The sequence below is a fragment of the Micropterus dolomieu genome, linkage group LG06, assembly GCF_021292245.1.
Source record: "Micropterus dolomieu isolate WLL.071019.BEF.003 ecotype Adirondacks linkage group LG06, ASM2129224v1, whole genome shotgun sequence".
NCBI lineage: Eukaryota > Metazoa > Chordata > Actinopteri > Centrarchiformes > Centrarchidae > Micropterus > Micropterus dolomieu.
This window is the reverse complement of record NC_060155.1, coordinates 16,322,496-16,336,171: the sequence shown is the minus strand read 5'-3', so window position 1 is coordinate 16,336,171 and position 13,676 is coordinate 16,322,496. Positions and strand designations below refer to the sequence as shown.

At 40.8% G+C, this 13,676-nt stretch overlaps 1 protein-coding gene and 1 long non-coding RNA gene across 3 annotated transcripts in view; one reads left to right on the top strand and one right to left on the bottom strand.

Annotated features, from left to right (window-relative positions):
- Positions 1-10,973, top strand: part of LOC123972732 — a 53,598-nt gene extending 42,625 nt beyond the window's left edge. The window contains exon 3 of the long non-coding RNA XR_006825462.1: positions 10,861-10,973. This is a non-coding gene — a long non-coding RNA (uncharacterized LOC123972732). The remainder of the gene's footprint in view (positions 1-10,860) is intronic.
- Positions 1-13,676, bottom strand: part of LOC123972705 (ephrin type-B receptor 1-B) — a 161,180-nt gene that overhangs the window by 85,675 nt on the left and 61,829 nt on the right. For both annotated transcript variants that reach the window (XM_046052307.1, XM_046052308.1), the window contains exon 3: positions 11,973-12,654. In XM_046052307.1, coding sequence (XP_045908263.1) covers positions 11,973-12,654 — 682 coding nt within the window. The remainder of the gene's footprint in view (positions 1-11,972; positions 12,655-13,676) is intronic.

Here is a 13,676-nt window from a genome sequence, read left to right as displayed (position 1 = left end):
ATCATATAATTATTTTTCTAATGAGGTCATTACCTCTATAAAACGCATCTCCTTCCATATTATTCACTAATTACAGGTGAGCTACAGACTTCCTCTTGAAGGGTGTTGTCTACGTTGTTGGCCCTGAAATTGGTGGAGGATTATTAGGATGTTATTCTTAACTGAAAAATGTGCCTAGGGGATAACTGTCAGTCGACTACAAGGAACATAACATCCTGTTATTAAAAGTGGCCATCTAATCCAAGTCAAGCAGCCAAACACAGTTGGAAACTGAGGGCAGCTTGCATCTTTGACTGTGAACAAAATCAATTGCTTTTAGAAAAGTACTCCACCGATTTAGCATTGCACTCCTACAACACTGTCAGAGTCACAATGAAAAGTTAAAAAAAAAGATTAAAATCAATCAGAATCAATGCAGCAGAAGCAGAGATGTTGTCTTTTTTATTACACACATTGCTCTTTCTTGTCAAAACCTGGGTAAACCACAATGCAACTCGACAACCAAGGCATATCTTACTGTCAGCAATTTGGGTGTGCTATCCAGTAGCCTATCAGTACAGATAATTAGCAGGCTATCAAGGTCTGGTAGGCTAAATTATTCTTCACTACTACAAACAAAAACACACACAGCACCCCTTTTTTTGCATATACTGTAGCACTCCCCAAGAACTGCAAACAGACTTTGATGTGTAAAATCTGTGGATTTCCTCTTTAAATAATAAGAAAGATGCAGAGGACACTGCACTGGTGACAGCACATCTATATACCTGGTAGAATATGTTGAAGAAATTTTGTGAGCCAGGTTCAGGTGTGAAGATGTTTCGGAGACTGATTAAGACTTAGCATGGTTTATTGAGCCAGACCGAGGAGATACAGTGCCAGCATACAGCATGTGACCACATCAAATGCCAACACTAGATCTGAAGGATAACATCTTTAGGTCTCTTTTATGTTTTTCTCTTCCCCCTAGTTCCTGTAGTTTTCTCTATTAGGTCATCTTTAGCTGGCCTTAACCTAGAAAAACAAATCTATCTGATGTATCTGTGTTTATTCTCCAATGCTACGTTATATTAGAATCTATTACTATCCATGAGTTGTACTCTAATCTGTGGAACCAGTAAGTTCTTGTAAACATTCTTGTAAGACTCAACCATGTAAGATTCCCAGAGAACACTGATATCCGCTAGCCTGACGCCTGAGCTACTGTCTCTACTTCATCTGTCTAACTGTTGTCTCCCTAACAAGGACAGTTACATGAGAGGAATAACTTCAACTGGAAGGTCAGTGAATACTTGTGGGGTCAGCTAATGACTTTAAGCTAGACCCGTCTTACCCTTCCCTGTTATATCAATTAAGCCCCCTAAGAATATTCTTTAACAGAAAAAGCCATTTCCATTAAGTGGGTAGCATAATTTCCATTGTCAGTGAAACCAGTCTGTGTCTGTGAAAATTGTTTCTGAAATCTTGAGTCTTCTCCAAAGCAAAAGGAGAACACGCATATGTAGTGTGCCAAAGATAAGAGCTATCAACTGTAATAGGTAGCTAGATGTTTTAGTCATCAAATTAGATTTCATGTAGTGTTTGAATTGGGTTTCACATCATTCAAGCTACTGTGACAATGTGCAAAGGTTACTTCTTTGAGCACAAAACATGAATTGAAGTCTGTTTTATACTGCTGATTTAATTTTAGTGAGGAGTGAAATGCAGATTGATATAGATAACAGTATCAGGTTTTCATATTTACAGTACCTGCATGCCTTAACTTCCTTTTTTTGGGTTATACACTGTCATATTGTCTTACTGAAGGTCTATAAACTGTGCGCAATAAATGCAATTAAACGAGATATACCGTCCAATGCAACACGTAGGCAGCACTCAACCTGTTGACACAGGCTCTGTTCTTTCTCAGCACAAAGTGATGGGTGTGTGATGGGTTTTCATAACAAAATGCAGCCAGAAAGAGATTAGCAGGTTAGCAGGCTTGATTGGACTACATAGAACCACACACACTTTGAAGATTTCATTAAAGTTGAGTTGCCCCAGCCGATGAGGATACGCTAAGCTCTCACCTCATCTCAACTGCGCACACACATACAAACACGCACATAGAAATAAACAGGGACACACACATGCTTATGCATGATAAGCACAAATCTGACTACAAGTCTGGCTATGCTAATTCTGATCTGGGAGAAAAGCTGCAGCCCCACAGCCAGTGTGGGAACTCAGTAAACAAATGGAGCACAAAGCACAAAGTGCTCAAAGAGAGGATTATCAAGTCGCTCTCTTTCTCTTTTTTCCTTTTTCCTTTTTTTTTAAACTGCCTTCCCAACACACACACACACACACACACACACATACCTCTCCTCTCCCCTATTTTACTTTCAAGATTCAATATTCACACAATGTCTTCTCCAGTGGGCGTTTTCGGAAGACAGCCATAGCAGGGGGCCCTTGGCATGAGGAGTGACAACAAAGCCAAGATCAATAATTTGTCACAGAGATGTGTCTGCCAGATTGAGCTTCATAGGCTCTTCCTGTCTGTCAGTCTGAAAAGAGACGTTTCCTCTGGTTTCTGCAGAACCACATGCCCTGACCCCGAAAAGTACACGCTGTGTTTACTGTCAGCGGAAACATGCAATTAAACGAGCACAATGACATAGTGCGATGAGGATTATGGGAGTTGTCTAATTGCTGGATAATTGCATATTGTGAAGGTTTTGAGGTTGTGTTTGATATGACCTGCCCAGTTATAGGGAGCCCAGATGGTTTAGGATAATGCATGGTGTCATAACATAGATTACATAGGCGTAATTCTTCACGTATGTTTAATCAGGGATACTTAGGGAGCACTTAAAGTGGAACTGTAATGCTGTTTGCTTCAAGTGTGTCGGGATTATGGCAAACATGATTAGGTTATGAAATTGGACACGCAAAGTTCAGCTTGAGGTGATGGAAATTGCGTGTGTGCGTGTGTACATGTGTTCATGTTTGTGGGTGTGTGGATTTGGGCATTTGTGTGCAAGGCTCCCCCAGAAAAGAACAACCATCTCACAAGCTTTGACCCAAAGTCCAGAGATTTTGAGCTTTGAATTGATGTCAAGCAACCATGTGATTGACAGAAACAACACAAAGCAAGGAAGAAATGCACTTCTGGCTTACAGATTTTCCTTACTGCAAAAAACAATCTCACCATGCTGACTGCATGCTGAGCAGGTTCAATTAGTCCATCCAGGAACTGTAATCTATGCACCTTCAGGTCCATTAAAAGCACAGGATTGTGACTTAGAGACTCCTGGAAACAGCCTATGAGACAACAAATTTACACTCTTCCCATCAGTTCAGTTTTTTCTCTTTACAGCTACACAAATAGTTTTGGTTTTATTTGCCCATGTTTTCAGATATCAGTCTGAAACTCCTGCTGCCACCTCAATACAATGGAGACAAATTGATTTTTTATTTCTGGTGCTTACATCTAAAATATGGCATTTTAAGAAACAAAAGCTTTTTAAACTTCGACTTTGCTATCAACTGCTTTCTACTCAAGAAATACTCTTTTGGGAGTGGGTTGCTTGTTTATAAATTGGGTGAACTGATCCTTTAATCTGCTGCAGTAATAGAAAATCTGGACCTTGATTCTCCTGCTGCCACTTCTTCTTGGTTGCTAGCTCTCACTGCGTGTGGAATGAGCAGAGGTATATTGGCCATACAATAATTGCAATTCAGTTCTAATAACATCATCACTCCACAAGTTCCACAACATAACCTTGACTAATCCACATCTATCATCCTGATGCTGATAACCTCCAGGAAGGGATGAGACAATTTCCTGGAATTGAAATGTGTCCCTCTGCCGTCAAGCCAAACAGGCCTGGCTGTGTTATTAGGGGAACAGTGAACATTGATGGACAGTGATGAGGGAGAGGGAGAATCAACAAATGAGGGCCTATGGAGAGGAGGGAGGGGGGAGTGTTTGTACATTCTGAACCATGGGAGGTGGGGGGGCACTCTGTGGAGAGGCTCACCATGTCTCCTCATTACTGCCTGCTGGAGCATTCTCCAGAGGGGGAAGAGGAGAGAAAAAATAAGTTGTGGGGGGCAGAAAAGTACAACGAGAGTGAGGAGAGTTTTCTACGTGCTGTCCAAACTGACGTTTCTCCTGACATTTAACTTTTGGTCCCTTATGAACAGAGACAGACCTAGACACTTTTCCACAGCATTATTGATGATGTCTTTGTTGTGTTCTTAAATGTGCAATCATAACTTAAAAATAATAAAGTGAGGGATCTGATTGATGGGGGTCACAGTTGGGGTGAGGAGGTGAAGTGGAGCCCCGTTGTAGCGCTGGGCCTTTGTGTTTGGCCAGCGAGGGTGACAGGCAAATTAAGCGGAGCCCCAGCCATCTGCTGAATGTTAATGGTCCTTTGTCTCCCTGTGTCTCTTACTGGCCTCAACCCCCAGTGTCCACCACTGATTGAGGAGAGGAGAGGAGAGGAGAAGACATATGGGGACTGAAAACATAACTGAGACTTAAGGAAGAGAACTGGTGGGGATGGTTGGAAGAGTTGTCGGGTCAAAGTGGACACTTCCTGAAAAAGTTCCTGTGCAGCATCCAAGGAAGACCAAGTGGGGGATGACAATGAAAGCCTTAGAAAAAAAGCCCAGTGACCAAATACATGGCCTGAACGGGTCTGAAGGTTAGAGAATCAGATGAAAAAGCAGTAGCTGAAAGGAATCACAGAAAGAGTAAAAAATAATAAGAGTAGAAGATGTGTCTTTCCCTGGGGGGATAAGAACAGCTCTGTGTGTGGTGGGTATTTCCATTATGTGTGAACAAAATCTCTGAATTCCCCTCGCATTATTAGGGACTGACTCTGTCGTTGCAGTGAGAGCAGTGCATCCGTGTTTGGGGTCATTACAAACACTCTATTTTGGCCTTAAATTCAAAGAGTCTTTGTTTGGGTCACACTCTTTCACCACTGCTCTCTGCCATCCTTCTATTCAGCCCATTGAGAGCCATGGAAACAAGAAGCCTTTCACTCTCTGCTCTTTCGTACAGCTTTTCTCTTGTCTCTTCCTCCCATTACTCCATATTTTGTCTTCATCACACTGGTCCTCACTGCCGTAGGACTAATAGGAACAGGAAGAGTCAGACGCTTACTTAATTGGGCTTCAAGGTCACTTAGTAGATCTTGGTGTGTGTGTTTGGGGTTGTGTGTGCTGGTGAGTACACATGGATGCTTCTCTGCAAATGAAGCAAACTCCATGGAACAGAAGTGGACAAGGCCAAATGGGCTGGAATTGGCTCTAATAGCTTACCGGGCCTTTGTGGGTCCTGTCTGCCAGATCCTTTACGCTCAGATTAGGTATATAAAAAAGTAATCAAAGCCTCAGTGGCGGGGGAAAATAAAACCAAATGTTTGCAGTAAATCCAAAGCCAAACTTTAAAACTCTTTATAAATGAAAATGTCTGGAGAGATTCAGGGGTTGTATGTGTTTCAGGTATGATTTGAAAGAATTATCATCTTATTTCAGTTAAATTCTCTAATCTTCTTAATACAGATAAATAAGCCAGGGTGGTTGGTGTTCATGACAATAAACTCTATAGGGGTATATTTTGGGGTTTATGAGGTTTAAAGTTAGGGGTAGTAATGTGATAAATGTGCCTCAAACACTAGCTTTTTACATTTTGAAAATGCACACATGGAAAAACTAATAGTTTTTCGTAGCATATTCCCAAGATGTGTGTTTGTGTGTGTGTGCGCCTGTGTGTGTGAGTGCTTCATGATGGCAGCCATTAGACAGGAGTAAGGCAGCCATGATGAATCGGCACTTAGCCCAGGGAAGCGCACTTGCTCAATGGGCTGTGAATCTCCCGCTGCCACTGTCAGCCTGCAGAATGTTAAATAAAGTTATTTGAATATTTGTAATATTAATGTGCCAACATGTCAAAAGCCCGCTGGAGCCTAACGGTGAGAGAAAATATGAGAAGATTCATATTGCTGCGTAGGCCTGTAGGACCGCTCTGGTGAGCAATTTACAGAAATACCGACTAAATAAATACATAATCATGTTAGATTATCAGGATGGATGGATGGATGGATGGATAGGATTGTTCCATGAATAAGTTACAAGAAAATATTAGTATTATGTTTCTTATCATTGTATATCACCTGTATCCAATTCACATCTTCGCAAAAATAGCTGCAACAAAGTTCCCTCCACTCCAGTGCTTTTTCTATCCTCTGTCCCCAACTCAAGTCTATGCGGGTTAGGAGACTCTTGAGCAGCTATATGCTTTACATAGGTTAAAAAGGTTAAAAAGAGAGAGAGAGAGTTAAGCTTTGAGCGTGGTTAAACAATTACAAAAGAAGACAAAATATACTAGAGGGCTTCATAAAATAAAACTGCCAGCTTTATAGACTCCAGGCAGGCATTTATCAACTGATACAACATTTTGTTCCCCAAAGGAAAATGTGCTAACAGGAAAATGAAAAACAAGCAGTCCAAAGTTTTGAATTGCTCTTCATAGACTGTCATTTAGCTCTGTTTACACAGAAGCAATTTATGCCACGTTATTCACTTTTAAGAGTTTAAACGTCAGAATAATTAGCTTACCGGGGAGTTTTAATCACTTCATATGAGAGTACATGGAACATTAAATTGATCAATGATTATATCAGATTATTTAAAAAACAAAGAGATGGATGTGAAGCAAACCTAATCAAGGTGATTCTATCAATCACTTAGCTGGAGACCACCATCAAATCAGTCTTTCTTAGACACTTGAGTTGAGCAGGACACACACACAAGACGAGATTTGCGTCGGTGGAGGTAGTGGGGTGCTATTTGGAGTGTCTCCGCTCGATTTAACAGGGAGGTGATAAAATATTTAGCAGATTGCTTACATAGCCAAGGGGGAGAGAGAGGGAGAAAGAGAGGAAGAGGGAGAGGAAGAGAGAGAGAGGGGATACCCAAATGGCTTGTGTGGGAGCTGGGGAGCTAGTAATGAGGATGGCATGCTGGCATCATCGTTACAGAGCACAACAACTCTACATGGTCTCTCTGCCCAACTGACAGCAGGCCACACACACACACATCATGCCACCTGTCACTAATTAAAACATATAGATTAGAGAAAGTGCAATCAGGTACAGGGAGGCTCACACACACACTGACACGACACACAAACAAACACAAGCACAGCAATTAGGGTAATTTTCTCTGTCATAACAAATTGCTGACGTATTCAAACAAGTAAAAAAATATGTTCATTTGTCATTAAAAAACAACATTTATGTAATATCTTACAGTATTTGCCATTCACTGTGCAGAAATAAACAAAATGAACAAACAGTATGGCTTTGTGCAAGATGTGACTGACACAGCAACTCTCATGTTTTGTTAGCGTATAGGAGAATATACATTACACACAATATTGACCTTAGCCAGTTTCATATCAAGTGAGACTGAGTATTTTGTCATTTGTCAAATGTTAAATCAGTTTGAAAGTTTTCACACATATACCAGATGGACAATTTTCATATTTTCAAAAACGTAGGTGTCGAGTGGGAGGACAATTATGTCTACACTTGATTTTCCCTAAAATATATTTGGACATTATTGTATTACAATATCAGATACTGCTGCTTAGCATAGCTCAAAACAGATGCAATTCCTTTGGATTTCTTGATGTCCCATTGTGCTTTTAAAGCACCAGAGTGCCCTCCCTTCCCTATGTAATACCTTACCTTCTCATGTTGCTCTCAATGATGGGAATTATTTCAGTATGAAACTGCATGCTCCCATATTCTTTTTGTTCCTCTTCCTGTTACTTCATCTCTAATGGGCAATTACTTCAGACCCAATGCTGAGGCCATGTTATTGCACCAACCCCCAATTGATTGGTTGCCCATAGTACTCAGGTACCACAAGCACTTTAAGGTTAGATTTCCTTGTTTAAATAATGGATTGCAAGCCCACAAAAAAGGGACTGAGGAAAATAAAAGGTTGAGATTGCTCTGATTAGAGGGGCCTTTCAGTGGAGATGAGAGGGGAACAGACTTCACACTAACCAGAGAGTAAGCTAGTTTTAGGAGACAAAAATGGCAACATCATCTGTTTCTCTCACTGTTTTGTGTGTGTGCATGCATGTGCATGCATGCTTACAGGCAAGTTTGTATGTGTGTCCTGAGGCTCAAAGGTACAGAGTGAAAGAATTGAGACTACTCACCACCTGTCGAATTCATACCCCAAAAATAAAGGGCAAAATATCCCATATCAGGGCATAACTGCTGCAAAATGCTGAGCCCGGAATGGGCACCTGACCCAGAACAGGCGAGCGGGCAACAGAATTTTCTATCTTAACTCAATCTAAATTAAATATTTTGACCAAACCAGAGTTGGTGATTGTTGAGTGGAGTGAAGAGACTAACCAAGATGCTTTTAGTTTTTTCTGTCAAGTTTGAATGAAGTGTGTTTTACGATGAATTAACAAGGCAATTTGATTGGTAGAGAGAAACTTGAATTCAGAAGGTCCACAGATTTATTTTTCTGCTTGATAAAGAAAACAGGTGTAACAATATTTCGATTCTTGACATTCTGTTTCATTTATTAGACTAAAAAAGCTAAGTGAACTTGTGCAAACTCGCTATTTGCACAAATTTCCCAGCTGAAACTACAGTAGGGAGGCCTGACTTATCCTATCGGACTATCGCCACCTGAGGTACAAAGTGGTGTACGAGACAATATGGGTGGGGACTAAGTCATAAGCTAACTTAGATCAGTTTTTTCTTCTTGACATTATGTTGTGAATGTTAGTTAATTTTTTAATGATTTACATATTTACATATTGCACCTTCAATGACACAACATTTTACAGGTATACTTTTATACTACTTTCTACAGCTACACCCTAACAACACCCTCAGTCCACAGGCTGTTTTTCATACCCCCCATAATGCTACATTTCCATCAGAGAGAGATATACCAAACTTAACACAGCAAGACGTCTACTTGCTGTGGGTACTTAGAGGGGGAAGTCAGGAGGATTGTGGGAATTAGTGGCAATATACGTCTCCTCTGTTCAAAGAACTTTTGTAGTGCAGTGCCTACTGGAGGAATGTGTATGTGCACATGCCCGTGTGTGTTTGTGGTGTTTACAGCAGTCCCAATGCCCCCCACTAACATAAGCCAGAACAAGCCTCCTACCAACACTTGGAGATGCTCCAATTACTGTGCTGTGAGAGTCTATAAGGGTGAGGTAAAAATTAGGTAAAAAGGAAAACAATGGAAATAATGTGGAGAAAAGATGCACAAAACAATGCATCAAGTACGTTTTCAGGACACAATATATTCAGACATTAAAGCTTGGGGATTGCATTAGAGGACAGGCAAGGTTATTTGGCTCCTTCGCTCTAAAATTCCTGTACTGAACTTTGCCTTACATGTTTAACCTTAAAACGATATATATTTCTCTGGTGAGATACAGCTACAAAGTGAAACAAGTCTGAAGGGAGCCACACATAGTATAATCAATTGAAACATGTTTGTTATTACGCATCTTTGATCAAAAAGGAATCCTCATGGAAAGAACTGAGCTGGTTTTATTGCAAAAGAGTTCATTTAATGGATAGAAAAAGAAAATCATCCAAGTTCCAGTTATATTTCAAAGTGAAACATACTGTACCTGATATAACAAACTGCTTAAATATGCCAAAAAGATGTATCATTATCTTATGTATAAACAACAGCAGTAACTTGGAACAAAGGCACATAGTTTCTTTAAACAAAAATGGAACATAAACAGAATAAACTGCAGTCACATTGGTCAGACAGTCGCTTGAATTACATAAAAATAAAATATAAGTAGTCACACTTTTCAAAAGTGTATCAAAAGCACAAAATGTATTATATTTGTCTCATTATAAGATTGTGTTTAGCTTGAAATGCTGTCAAATATTCAGCTGAATTATTTCATCACTTTGGAACCTTCTATTAGACATAATGATGCTGAGGTTGTTTAGAGTATCACACCTGTCTTGTTGCCTTGAAAAATTAGTTGGAATAAAGAGTCAAAGCACGTAACTTCAGCCTGCTATCTGGAAATTGTTATTTTGCACACAATGCACCGATATACTAAATTTAATGCAACCTGCACTGGAAAAAAAGATCATGGAAACAAAGTCAATGAAATGAAATGACAAAATTTGATTTGAAATGAAAACTTCCAGTAATGAGCTAACTAAAGACAATCCACTTTTGCTTCATCATTTTCATGTGGAATTCCACCTTAGCCAAGGACTGTGTGTGTGTGTGTGTGTGTGCGTGCGTGTGCGTGTGTATGTGTGTAGGATATAAAGCAATGCAAGAAGGATACAGTAGACACATTCACACGCTGAGCTTTGTAGATACGTGGCACTCTCATATCTGTTTATTGATCAGAGCAGATGTGCGTCAATCAATCTTATCTGGGCTCCACACACTCTCCAGCTAACCTCCAGAGGCAGACCAACCAATACTGTGCCATACTGCGAGCCCCAAGCCACTCATAATATCATCAGACACCTTGAGCAAATTTTCTCTTTGTATGTGTGTGTGCGAGTGTGAGCGTGAGAATAACACGGTGCAGAGCAGAAAGGTGCATTAGAGGACTGACAGAAAGAGAGAGAAAGTGACAGCTTGAACCAAAAATCCAGATTAACCTTGTCTTTATATATATGTTATTATCTATTCCTTAGAATGTAGTGCTCTGCACATCATACTGAGGCACAATCAAACCTCTTGCCATCTGTAAAGTAGGCTGCACAGAAGGCTGGCATTCGCTACAGATTAAGAATCAATGCTAATGTGCCTTTCTAGGATGCCGGTGGTGGATGATCAAGGAAGAAGTACGGCACATCATGCTCAGCAAAACGCATGAAACACAATCAATTCAGCCATTCCAATGATGCGGAAAATCAGTGATCCAAGGTACGTTGATGCCTTGTTATATGCAGGCCTAAAATAGAACAAATCACTTCGCCTGTCTTCAATGGACTGATTTGTTCTCTCACGAGTAGTCCATCATTTTAAAAGACAGTAAATGATGAAAAGCAAAGAATTTCTAAGTAGGGTACTTGCAACTAGCAGAGATAACAATCAAATAGCAACTACAGGATGTTTATGACAAGTGTATATAGTAGGGTTGACCCCGAATAGTCGAAGATTCAATGCTTCGGATCATGCCATTTGCCGATATGGGGCTGCTCAATGTCTGATTTTATATAGAACTACCAGTTTTCTCCCAATAAGTTAATATACTGGCTATTACAATATAAATTTCAACATATAATGCTGTAAATAAAAAAGTGAAAAGAAAGAAGATTTTAATAAATGTGCGTGAATAAATCCAAAATTGTAACCCTAACCATTACGGAAGGAGGGTCAGTGTGCATGTGTAGGCGTAGCGTGTTATGTGTGTAGTGGCAGAAGAAGAAAACTTGCTGAAGAGACGGAGCCTCAGCTTGTGCTGAGATGTCCGCACCTCGTGAGACATTCGGATCATTAATCACCATTGATGAACCACACAAAGAATATAATATTGTTTTTAAATAGTACTTGAAATAGACCCACGAGGAACCGCGACGTGCATGCAGCTGTCAGCCGCACGGCATGCACGCAAAACTCTGCACAAGACCCGTGAATGGCAGGCGAACAAATGGTCAATAATAAGCCTCAGTTTAGTTGTAAATGTACCATGTAAGTGACACTGACTAATGAATAGAGACTGCAGCTCTGCAGCTTCTCAAGATTAAAGTGGAGCTATCATGTGTATCCTAACCCCCGCACCCGCGCACGCGCTCGCAGTCGCTGCACACAAACACATGACTCGACTATCAGTAGGACTATGGGCAAGACTTGACAAATCTGATTCGACTATGTAAATCCTTATTAGGGTACAGCCCTAGTATCTAGTGCTACTTATAACTTACCTCGACATACGTTTCCATTGTCAGGTTCAAACCCAGCCTTGCATGTGCAGCTACCGATAGGAACCATCCACTCTCCGTCTCCATTGCAGTAGAGCTTTATAGGGACATCTACTTCCTCAGAGTTGGGAATGCAGATTCCTCTGGCAATAACCAGAGAGGTGCTCTCAGCCCCTGTCATGGTCTCTGGAAAGATTGCAAAGTTCTGGACCACGCTAGGGCACTTCTTATAGAAGACCCTGACTGACAGCAGAGACATGCAGGCGCCGTAGTCCTGAAAGGCCAGGTAAAAGCCATTTTTAGACAATGGGCCGAAACTTCGCACTTCTGTGTTGACCTTCATCAGGCGTCCACCAAAGTCCACCTGCGAGAAGCTTTCATCAGCAGCAATGGTGTCCACCTTGAGGTAAGGGGCCTCCATCCAGAAGGCAGTGCCTTTAGTGGCAATGACAGCATCAGTTTCATAGTAGTAGAGATTAAATGTCTCCTTACATGAGCCAGGGACATTGGGGATGGAACTACAGTCGCGCACAGTGAATCGAATCTCCACATAGATGCGCTGTGCTCCACGCCGATCAATGAAGGTGGTGAGGAGCCAGTTGTTTTGACTGGGCTCGAAGACATTACACACCTGGTAGGTCCTGATGGTGTTGAGGTTTTCATCATAGCCGCTCACCTCCTCCCACTATAGAAAGAGAAAGAAGAGGAAGAGAAGAGTGCACATGGTGATTAGTAATCATCTGTGATAAATCTGTGGTGCTTTCTCATTTTTTGATAGAGAATACTAATATTGGCGGAGCCACAGAGAATTTGTACACATATCAGTAATCTCCTTAAGGCACAAAATTTGAGTCTACTTCCTGGATTAACAGAAAGGAATCAGCCCGTCGGGCTGTAGTGCTTATTCATCCACTGAGAATACACAAATGTCCGTCTTTTTCTTAATCATAAACAATTCCTTAAGTGTAGCAACAGCAAAAATACCATTTTGCCATCTTGTTCTCTAAATATGCTCAACAGCTGTAGTATGTGTACTGCCACTGTATAAGCACGAACCTAGTAATTACTTTGGATGCACTGCTATTTACCATCTATGCCGAGCGTGGCTGGGCACTGAGTTGATGCATTATAAAATATGGTGTGTAACAAATTCAAGATTATGCACTATTGAATTACAATTAGACCGATGGGGGCTACTAAATGGCAGCCAAGTGCCGCTCCGATGGAAACGCAATTGCGTGCAGACTGAAATGAGATACACTGCAGGCCATCTCGTGCAGGTGTGACCCAGAAAGTATGTTGGAGGAACATCAGAACAGAAGCCCCTTCGGTTATTAACTCACTGCACCAAATCATAATGAAAATGTGCCATAAACATTTCACTGGAATCGCTGAGAATCGGGAAGAGAAATCACTGAAATAAAAAGATGAAAACTTCTGAGTAAGTGTCCAGCTGGGCAAAAGCTGGTCGAGCTCAAATTGGTAGAGACAGACATTATACTAATACTCAAAATGTGATATTTTAATTTGTAAAGCTATTTTCAGAAGGCGTGTATGCATTATGGCAGTCACATAAAAGACCCGCTGACTTGAAATGAATATTTTGTGGAGTAGAGAGAGTGATTTCAAACAGTTTTGAAATGTTCCTTCTCAGATCACTTCCGCTGTCTGAAATAATACAATTCAGTTTGCTTCTATTTGAAGCAA